Genomic DNA, 10,607 nt, shown 5'->3' on the forward strand with positions numbered 1-10,607 from the left:
TACAGTTTAAGTCACTTCCTTGTTGGCTTCATGAGAGAGAGGGAGAGGTTGCCGCTTGGTTTGAAAACGGCGGCCGACGCATCACGAGGAAAAAGCAAGCACATCCAGAGTAACGCGAGAGGGGGCCCCCTAGGGGGGATGCAGATTTATTGCTCCATGTTATATTAATAATGACATTTCCGATTGTTCAAATGGTCAGCTGTCAGTTGCCTGCCTTGCCTGCCCTATTGCTATGCCTCTGCTCTAGTGAACGTGCCATTATAAAGCTTGGAAGAGCCAGGACATTTTTTTATATAACTCTGATTGTATTTATCTGAAAGAAGAAAGCCATAAACACCTAAGATGGCATGAAGGTGAGTAAATCATGGGGTAATTTTCATTTTTGGGTGAACTGTCACTTTAAACAACAGTGTGAAACTTGCGTGAACTGAGCACATTCATTGATGGACTGGAGTGGTGTGCATTACTTGTGGATTATTGTGATGTTTTTATCAGCTGTTTGGACTCTCATTCTGACAGCACCCATTCACTGCAGAACATCCATTGGTGAGCGAGTGATGTAATGCTATTTTATTTTATTGGAGATTTATTTTTGGTGTTTTATGCCTTTATTTAGATGGGATATTATAGGTTGACAGGAAGTGAAGTGGGTGAGAGTGAGGGGGATGGGACCGGAAAAGGTCAGTGAGCCGGGACTCGAATTTGGGACGCCCCAAGGGTGACGGCGCTACGTGTTGGCGTGCTGCCCACAAGACCATTGGTGCTGACCTCCAAATCTGATTTGATGAAGAAACAAATTAATCAACATCATTTGGGAGACCTATTACTTCAAGGATCAGGTGCCTGGGAACTGTACTCAGCCTCATTTATCAACTGCATTATTTTTATTTGTAGCAAACTCCTGGTTTCACTGGGTAGACGGGAGATTGCTGGTCGAATGCGGTTAAGAAAGCTATTTGTGGCACTCATCCATGGCACATTTTGTTTTTCTTTTTTTAGTGCTGCTGGCACCTGGCTGCTTGTGTTGGAGACCTGGCTCTCAGGTACCTGTCAAGTCAAATTTATTTGTATAGCTCTTTTCACAATATAAATTGTTTAAAAGTAGCTTTACAAATGGTCATACTGTTAATCCACTGTCTTGGTGTGCCACTCTGCACACGCTTGACTGTTAAATGTAAAAAGTATTAAATTACAATATTTTTTAATAAATCACAATAGGGAACCATCCTGCACCTGTTTGCTTGTTCCTGCTCTGAGAAACTGGTTGCTTGATCCCTGCCTGATGGTCTGTTCTTTTCCTTGAAGTGAATAATTCCCACATGTGGGTCTTTCTGCTACAAATGCTTCAATAAAAGTAATTATGTAAAAAAACTTCAATTTTCTTCTGTCCCTCTTTCACTTCCACTTCTCTTACTGTCTTTTTCTCTATATATATATACACATAACATGCAGATTGTTTCAAAGCAGCTTTACAGTGATAAACAAGAAAATAATGATTCAGTGATGCAAACAAAATTCATTCATTCTGTAAAGCAGCTCTAAAAAGACAATAGTAAACAGTCATTATTCATTTGAAATCAGTTCACTGTTGATTCAGTTCGGTTCAATAACTGTGTCCATCAATTATATGTTTTAATGTTCAAATGTACTACTGGTTCCTGTTTCCAATGACACTGTGTACCAAGCAGCCTCTCTTTTTATTTGATTTTTGTAATCTTTTAAAGATGTATTATATAAAACAGGATGATGCAACATGACTAAAATCAGCGCTTCCTCAATCTTTGATTTTCTGTAGAGAGAGGTCATGTCATGATGTGTCAATATAGAAATAGAATTTGGTCCAATAGAAATTGGTCTCAAGCCTTCATGTAATACGAAATTGCAGGTCAGAGTTGAACTTATAAACCTTATTTCTATAGCTCCTACAGTCTCAGGAGAACAAACTAAACTTCCTACAGACTCTAGAGAAAGGCCTAAGCCAAAAATTCTTAAACAGTGCTACACTGATTATTATGGCTACACTACATGCATCGATTAATCTGCTTACTTATGAAAAAGTGTTCTTTAAGTTCTTTTAGAGAGCTGATAAGTTTCACTCACTAAATTAGGATCTTTGAGAAATGATCCAGTTGATTCAAATAAATTGTGTCCACAGATGCAATCAGTTGATCTTCAACATAAAAACTGTAGAATCTCCAAGACTCTTTAGTTCACTTCTTGTTGCAGTGGGTGAGTTTTCTTGTCAGTCTCTCCTGGCTGGCTCGCCAAATTGTTAGATTTTGCAGTATTTGCTGAGCAGTAGTTTGGGTGTCTCGCCAATGCACTAGATTTCTCTAATACATCAAATAAGTAAGCTTGACCAAAGTTCTTGTGGGCAGAAGAATTTATTGAAGGTAGCAGTGTAGCAGTTCTTCAGCAGCGATGTTAGCATGTCATCCTTCAAACAATCTTAACCCAAGGTACTGTCTGTGAGACCAGACCTTTACAAACACCCCATGGAGAGCCAATGATAGTGTAACCACATGACCTGATAATACCTCTCCCATGGAGAGCCCATGATACATCGACCTAATGCTGACCTAGTGGGCTAATTATATGGGCCATTTGGGTCACACTTTTGTAAACAGAGTTTCAGTTGATTGCATCTGAGGCACAGTCACAATGTAAATGCATCTGACTTGAAGTACACAATCTTTCAGATTCTTTAATTGTCTTGAAATGTTTTATGCTATCTTTTAATACCAGCAAAGCAATGGTCTATATCAGGGCTGTCCAAACTCGGTCCTGGAGGGTCGGTGTCCTGCAGAGTTTAGCTCCAACCCTAATTAAACACACCTGAACCAGCTAATCAAGCTCTTACTAGGCATAGAAACTTCCAGTCAGGTGTGTTGAGGCAAGTTGGAGCTAAACTCTGCAGGGCACCGGCCTGGTTTGGACAGCCCTGGTCTATATTAATGTTTTGAGGAGTCTGCAAAAGTTTGGATTTATGTGAATATAAAATTCTAGGTTCTGGAAAGTGTATAAGACAAGAATGTATTACTAATTTTAAATGACAAGAGGAATAATTTTTTTTTTTTTTTTATAGATCCTGCTCAATTACACAAGTTCCTATTCATTGTGCGCTTCACACTCCTTTCCAGTAGGTGGCGGAAATGCAATTCCTAAAAACTACAAAAAAAAAAAAAGAAAAGAAAAAAAAATCAGAAAAGATGAAAAGACAACAGTGTCTTGCATAAAGCATAAGTGCACTTGTCCTACATCATGACTAAATGCACCATAAGAAGTTTAAGGTTTACAGCTTGTAGGTTAAGAGAAACTAAAAGTTATCTTATTTTGCAAATCAATTCAATGTGAACACTTTCTGTTCAATGGAGCCATGATGTCTCCTCTGTTTTAGTTATTTGTTTGGTTTAACACTGCTGTTTGACAACAATGTTGGCGAATCCATGCACCTGAGTGAGCTGAGGACAATCAAATGATGCCAGAAGTTTATGTGGGCCGTGACACTTGGGAATAAACTTCTCCGTCAGGCACACTGTGGCATGCCCTGCAATGTCACTGTGAAAGAAAGAAAGATTATTTAATACTACTGTGATTATTACATTTTACTTTTTTTGATTAAATAATCCCTGTTTGAGTTTAGCAATCATAATTTATACAATTAAGTGAAAATTAAACATAATAATGCAACTTTTATTATTTAATTAAAACAATTATTTAATTAATTTTACCCATAGTTAACAACTCTGGCATGCTGCAGTCCAAGTCCCACAAAGCGGAATGCAGTGTTCCTCAGGACACAAGGCAGTGGATTCTGGAAAGTGATTTTGACTGGCACTTCTTGACCCACGACAGCGTCACATACAGGCTGAGAAGAACCACATACAAGACACAGTTGAAATGCATGAGAGGATTTCAAACAATCAAAAGATGTATCAGTTGAACCATAACTTTGAACTCGCAGCGATAACAAGATCTGGTGTGCGCAGTCTGAAGCTGTACTGTGTGGCCAAAACCTGCTTAGTCTGAGCCACATGTCCGAAGATGTTGAGCATCAGTGAGGCGTGATCCACCAGGTGTTCCTTATACTCGTCATAACTCAGGGTCCATTCCAGAGGTCTGCCTATTGTGGGGAAAAGTGACAAATGTTGAATGAATACTCAAGTCTCTTTACCCATAAGCTACATTGTACCAACTGTGTAGTCTCATGTATTGCAACTCTTTGATTTCAGATTTTATAATTTCTCACATTCAGAGGGCTTGAGCTCAATGCATGTGTGGTCTTTCTTCAGGAAGGTCTTTCTGAGCACTTCAGCGAAAAGGAAGGGCACATCATGCTTCAGGAAGGTCTGTCCACAGCGGATCGCAGCAACAGAGGTGGGGCCGCAGCGGAAGAAGCCCTGGCTGGTTTCCTGAGGAGTGGAATCAACCACCTGCCAACCTCCGAAACCAGATGGCAGATCTGACCGAGTCATCCAGGCCTCATTCCACACATGGTAGTTCCTACATGGAAGAGAAGAAGAAAGAAGCACAATCTTTGTGAATAGATTCAAAGTAGAGGAGACAGAGAAACAATGTCTGTACATTGGATAACTTACTGCCTGCTTAAACTTAAACTTAAATTTGCTTAAACTACCTAATGCAATGAAAAGTAGGATTTCCGAAGTCATTATAATAATGCATACAAGAAAATTTTGCAACGCAGATTCATCATTGTGACGAGTGGGGGCGGGGCCGAGAGCCGTGGGAACGGAGCGAGGCCGGTGGAGTAATTGATGATGAGCGACACCTGCACCACTCACCGGTCTCGAGTCCCACGGAGGAGCTCCGTAAGTATAAAAGGAGGAGTTACGACAGTGAAAGACGAGAGAGGACCAGGCCTGGATTTTATTTTGTGTTTGGTGTGCGGCAGTCGTCCGCGAGGGGCTGCCGCTTTACTTTAATTTTGTGTTTGTCTATTTTATTAAAGTCTTAAGTATTCGCCGGTTCCTGCCTCCTTCTTCCCGAACTACGAACGTTGTTACAATCACATTGTGCTTTTTCAGGAACACTGCATAGTTTAGATCAAAACTGTAAAAAATATTAAATGTACATTCAGTGCATATACATTTTCTCACCAACAGGTGGTGGTTAACAAAGCAGTTATCACCAAACTTGAAACAGGAGTGGCAAAAAATATTTTTAAATATTCATAATATGCAGTTTAAGAAATTATATTTGTGTGCTTGTCCCATCATGGTACTATAGCACTAATAGGACTATAGGACACTAATGCTGATGTTACAGTACATAATGAAAGAGGTTTGTACAGAATCTTACCAGACTGAATCACAGTTCAGGTTATCGATCAGATCATAGTTCTCATCAAGATAAATGTCCACTGTCATTGACACATCAGTGTCATGAGCAGAACAGAAGTTTGAGACCGGACGAGCAGGAATTCCCAAACACCTCAACACTACGAGAAAGAGAAGAAGAATATAAGTGTATTATATCTACAATCACTTTCTCAAAATGTTTTCTCCTTGTCCAATCTGCAGAACTCTTACGTGTGTTGGTGACTCCAGCAAAGGCCGAGCTCTGTCCATATTTGACCGGTATTCCTCCACATTTGTGGTATTGTTTCAGGATGGCACTGCTGCTGCACCAGGATGTCGGAGCGGTTCCATCTCCATAGCAGTTTGACCAGTTACCCACCAGCACACCACAGTCTTTGTTGGCAATAACCTGATAAGGAGAGATGATTGAAAATATTATAGAAGTACTGCATTCAGAAGAGAACAAATTAGACCATTGTGTCAGGCTTTCAAACATGAAATCAGGGTATTGATAAGAAGTAAATGAAAACTCACCATGTCAGACACCACTCTGGAAATGTTAATGGGGTTTCCCCATCCTGAGCAAGGTTTACAGCTCTTCTCCAACACATAAATACATGCAGACAAGATTCCCTTCTCAAACTAAGAATCGCAGATCAGAGATGAAGAAAATTAGATATTGTTAAACAACCTTCATGCTATCTTATGCACTTGTTCTGTGGAATTATATCTCAGATATGGGAAGGTTAGGAAAAACTGTCTAGGGTGGCCAGAAACCATAGCGGTGCCTTTATCTCTGACATATCTTAAACTTGAACTTTTGTAATATATTAATTAAATTTTTGGCTCTTACTTGACCAAAGTTCCATGTTCTGCAGCCAATCTGCTGCTTAGTTCCATAATAGATTCTGCCCATGTCATTCAGCACATACTCAGCTCTCTCCGCCTCATCACTCAGATACACACAGTCATCTGATAAACAAAACATTTTTTACTTAAAATGGAAAAGCTTCATTAAGTTTCAATAGTGCTCACTTTACTCATTCTATTACATTTTCATATTTAGGTTTTACCTTTACACCAGGGGTTGAACAACATGTAAATTTCATTTTCAGGAACACAAGGTAAAGTGAATCTGCCTCCTGGACAGTGTGTCACGACACTGAGCTGGTATCGTCCAACGCAAGCAGTCGGAACAGAGTGCACACACAGTTTGATTCGGTTTTGTCCTCGTTCCGCAATCTTTGCCCCCCAGCAGTCTTTCTTGAATTCTTCCACTATTGGAACGATCACATAAGTGCCGTCCCGGATGGATGGGATGTGACCTGTAAAACACACAGAAGAACAAAAGATTTCAATGATGGTAAAAATGTTAGTTCAGCTCATGTTATTTCTTGGCATGTTTCCACATGCTGTTGGTCATAACTAACCTAGTTTGAGCTCCAGGTGAAGCTTGTCACAACTGGGATTGAAAGGACGGCACAGATCAACCCACATATTGAAACACTGTCCTCTGCGGACGATGAGATGATCATCAAGGAAACAATGTGTGTGATGCTCCTGACGATTCTGTCCGGTCCTGCATTTGAGAAGGTCTACTTTACTCACCCGGAGGACAGCATCTGAGAAAATGAAAAAGCAGAAAACAGGTAAATAATCATCAAACAGATCAATTATTGAGTTATCACGAGTAAGGATCATTCCCATCATGCATTGCAGGACAAAGATAAAAAAAAGACAAAGTCCCTTACCCTCGACCCCACAGACTCGCTTGCTTGTACAATCCTCCACGCATTCCTTGACGACGACTTCCTTTGTCTCATAATCACGGCATGGAGTGACAAAACCGCAAGGATTAGGGTATGGAGTAGCACAAGGGTTAACACATGGGTTAACACAGGGGTTGACGCATGGGTTAACACAAGGGTTAACATATGGGTAAGCATAAGGGATATTGCAAGGGCTAGCCCAAGGGTTTACATAAGGTTTAGAGCAAGGGTTGACACAAGGGTTTGCGTATGGGTTAACACAAGGGTTGGTGTAAACCGGTGTAGAGCATGCTGCTTTCCTGCAGCCATCCTCCTGCAGTTTAATGGCTGGGAAACGGCCAACGGTGCAGAGGTTTTTGTATGGGTTGTATACAAAAGGCATGCTGGGCAAAAAAGAAAGAAGTGAGAGACATGAGTGTCATCTGTAATTGGTCAGTAGATGGTTAATAATTCATAAATACGAAATCTCTTAGAAATCAGATCTCCAGTTTCATTTAAGTTTGGTTTCTTGACAACATTAGGCTATTCCCAAAAGGCCAAAATTCTTAACTATATAACTATATAAACTATATAATCATACCAGAAAAGGAAAGTCATTGGAAATAACAATCCGGGTTTTTAAACAACTCTTGGTGGCCTATGAATTCTAGATGTCAGCTTTCTAATAGCAATTCATAATAAGTTTCAAACAATGTCTGAGATGATTACTTACATGGTTTTAGTCCTTGTCTGTTCAAGAGAAACTGAACCGAATACTTGAAGTGCTGTAGCAAGTGAACAGTAAGTCCTGCTTTAACCAGCTCGTCGCTCGTACTGTTGTTTGTCTCCAAAGCAGACGGGATATTTATACTACATCTCCATCTCCACCCCATCCACAGCTCATAGCTGAGGAGTGTGAGTAATTGTCCTCTTAAGAAAGAGATGAAAGGATTTTGAGTCATGTTAATTTTTACTAATTAATGGGAGAAATTAACATCTTAGATTAATTGTTCTGAACCTTTAAACTTTAGGCAGAGTCATTTTCAGACTAACTCCTTGTCTCCACTGGACATTAGCGGCGCGACATGACGTGACTAAAGACAATAGAATCCATTCAATTCAGTGTGATACTGTCTACACAGAATACACCAAGATGATGAAAATGGTAATAAAACTAACAAAAATATATGTATATATACTTAATTTTATATATGTATTCTTTTATATTAATTTTATATCTTTAATTATACTTTTTAGCCGTATATATTCGTATTCTCTCAGAGATATTGAGATATCAGAAACATTCTATAAGCAAAGTATGTCTATATATTTCTTAATGACCCTGTTTGTTTATTTTGCTCTATTAAGAGAGCAATGATTTGTGCATCTTATGCAATGCCAAAAATCATTTCTTTTACATACATTTGAAGGAACTGAACTCCTTTCAACAAAGAGATTAGATATTTTAAGGCAAAATTAACTCTAACACATAGCCTACAGTAATAGTGCATGATTATATTAAATTAAACTGCAGTATTAAATAGCAGTAAGAGTCTATTATTCTTACATTTCTCTCTCAAGATTGTCAGATCAAGGACGACTCTTTGATATATGATTGTTAGTCAGTTATTAAAGAGAATGACTCATAAAATTGGAAAGCAGAGAAAATTCAAGGATAGACATTCTCATGAAAGAGAATGAAAAAAATCACCCGTTTAAATTTTCATGTTTTATTCTCACATTTTTATTTTTCCGTTTTCCTGACAGGCCCTGTGAATAAATAACAGCAGCCCCTAGAGTGATGAAGGAAGAGATGTCTCTTGACAAGTGGAAGTGGAAGCAAGGAATCTGATTTCATAAGTTTAAATCAGTATGTACCTTTGGATTTATCAACTATATTATATGGTAGAAGGCATTGTCAAGTATGTCATGATTTTTTTTTCTTTTTTCTGAGACAACATACTTGTTCACCATCCCCAAGCTGAACGGTATGCTCCACCCAGAAGGTGTATGAGGAAATAAGGAGAAATAGCCTTTAATATGACCAATTAAATCAAAATGACCCCAAAACATCCAAAACTCAACAGTTCAGCACATTATTAAAAGAACAATGGGTTTTTTGTTATGGGTACATTTTTATGACATAACTATAGTCTGTCTAGTAATTCTGGTCAAACTTGACAGAAAACAGTGAAAGGGACAATATTCATTAATTCAGTATTTGTTTCATCGTTCCTTCCATGCGTCTATATGTGGGTCATTCCTGGGATTCGGTAACATTTCAACTTAGAATATAAATTTTTTTCAACTACATATGATTAATTTTTTAAATCCCCCACATCATTAGACACATATCAAAACTTTTTTTTTTTTTCTCAACCCCGTAATGGACAAAATGGGATTGGTTTAAAAAGGATTTTACACAGAACTTGCTATAAAACAAACATCTACCTACTGCTCATGTGTCCCTCATAACAATCAAATGATAACAAATGTAATATTTATCTCAGTTTTCACATTTTTATAGGACTGACGCTAAAAATACAGTGTGTCTATGGTCTCTTTATTTTTGTAAAAAAAAAAAAAATGTATTTTTAATTTAGAACAATTTTGTTTTAGTCCTTAACATGTCAGATAGTAATCAGCAAGAAATGCTTTCGTGTCCTTGTGTGTATCATCCAAGTTACCATGTTTACTGGCTTTACTTGGTCACAACAGTCGGGTACATTTTTTATGACATAACTATAGTCTGTCTAGTAATTCTGGTCAAACTTGACAGAAAACAGTGAAAGGGACAATATTCATTAATTCAGTATTTGTTTCATCGTTCCTTCCATGCATCTATATGTGGGTCATTCCTGGGATTCGGTAACATTTCAACTTAGAATATAAATTTTTTTCAACTACATATGATTCATTTTTTAAATCCCCCACATCATTAGACACATATCAAAACTTTTTTTTTTTTTCTCAACCCCGTAATGGACAAAATGGGATTGGTTTAAAAAGGATTTTACACAGAACTTGCTATAAAACAAACATCTACCTACTGCTCATGTGTCCCTCATAACAATTTAATGATGAACAAATATAACATTTATCATAATTTTCACATTTTTATAGGACTGAAGTGAAAAACACCCAAATTGTGTCTATGGTCTCAATTTAGAAGTTTAACTAAAACCACAATTTTATTGTTTTAGTCCTTAACATGTCAGATGGCAATCAGCAAGAAATGCTTTCATTCTTAATTGTCTTCCCTATATGGTTTAAAAAGGATTTTACACAGAACTTGCTATAAAACAAACATCTACCTACTGCTCATGTGTCCCTCATAGCAATTTAATGATGAACAAATATAACATTTATCATAATTTTCACATTTTTATAGGACTGAAGTGAAAAATACCCAAATTGTGTCTATGGTCTCAATTTAGAAGTTTAACTAAAACCACAATTTTATTGTTTTAGTCCTTAACATGTCAGATGGCAATCAGCAAGAAATGCTTTCATTCTTAATTGTCTTCCCTATATTTTCCCA

General features: G+C 37.9%; 1 protein-coding gene across 1 annotated transcript; it reads right to left on the reverse strand.

The window, feature by feature from the left end:
- Positions 1 to 3,363: 3,363 nt before the first annotated feature.
- On the reverse strand, positions 3,364 to 7,469 carry LOC107714909 (protein-glutamine gamma-glutamyltransferase K-like). Its single transcript, XM_016520905.1, has 11 exons — positions 7,070 to 7,469; positions 6,749 to 6,940; positions 6,392 to 6,643; positions 6,172 to 6,290; positions 5,853 to 5,960; positions 5,550 to 5,727; positions 5,320 to 5,458; positions 4,250 to 4,503; positions 3,963 to 4,123; positions 3,732 to 3,868; positions 3,364 to 3,558 (listed from the first exon to the last, which is right to left on the reverse strand). The coding sequence occupies exons 1-11, from the start codon at positions 7,467 to 7,469 to the stop codon at positions 3,411 to 3,413; spliced, it is 2,088 nt and encodes a 695-aa protein (XP_016376391.1). The 3' UTR covers positions 3,364 to 3,410.
- Between the last annotated feature and the right edge of the window lie 3,138 nt (positions 7,470 to 10,607).

This window comes from Sinocyclocheilus rhinocerous, unplaced genomic scaffold (assembly GCF_001515625.1).
Source record: "Sinocyclocheilus rhinocerous isolate Xijiao unplaced genomic scaffold, SAMN03320098_v1.1 scaffold28, whole genome shotgun sequence".
Taxonomy (NCBI): domain Eukaryota; kingdom Metazoa; phylum Chordata; class Actinopteri; order Cypriniformes; family Cyprinidae; genus Sinocyclocheilus; species Sinocyclocheilus rhinocerous.

Bases quoted from the DNA above. Each gene is read 5' to 3' on its own strand.
- LOC107714909 (XM_016520905.1), bottom strand. From the start codon at position 7,469: ATGCCTTTTGTATACAACCCATACAAAAACCTCTGCACCGTTGGCCGT. The intron at 5,728-5,852 runs GTGAGTTTTCAT...TCTCCTTATCAG, and splicing joins CCAGAGTGGTGTCTGACATG to GTTATTGCCAACAAAGACTG. The intron at 5,459-5,549 runs GTAAGAGTTCTG...TCTTTCTCGTAG, and splicing joins TGCTGGAGTCACCAACACAC to TGTTGAGGTGTTTGGGAATT.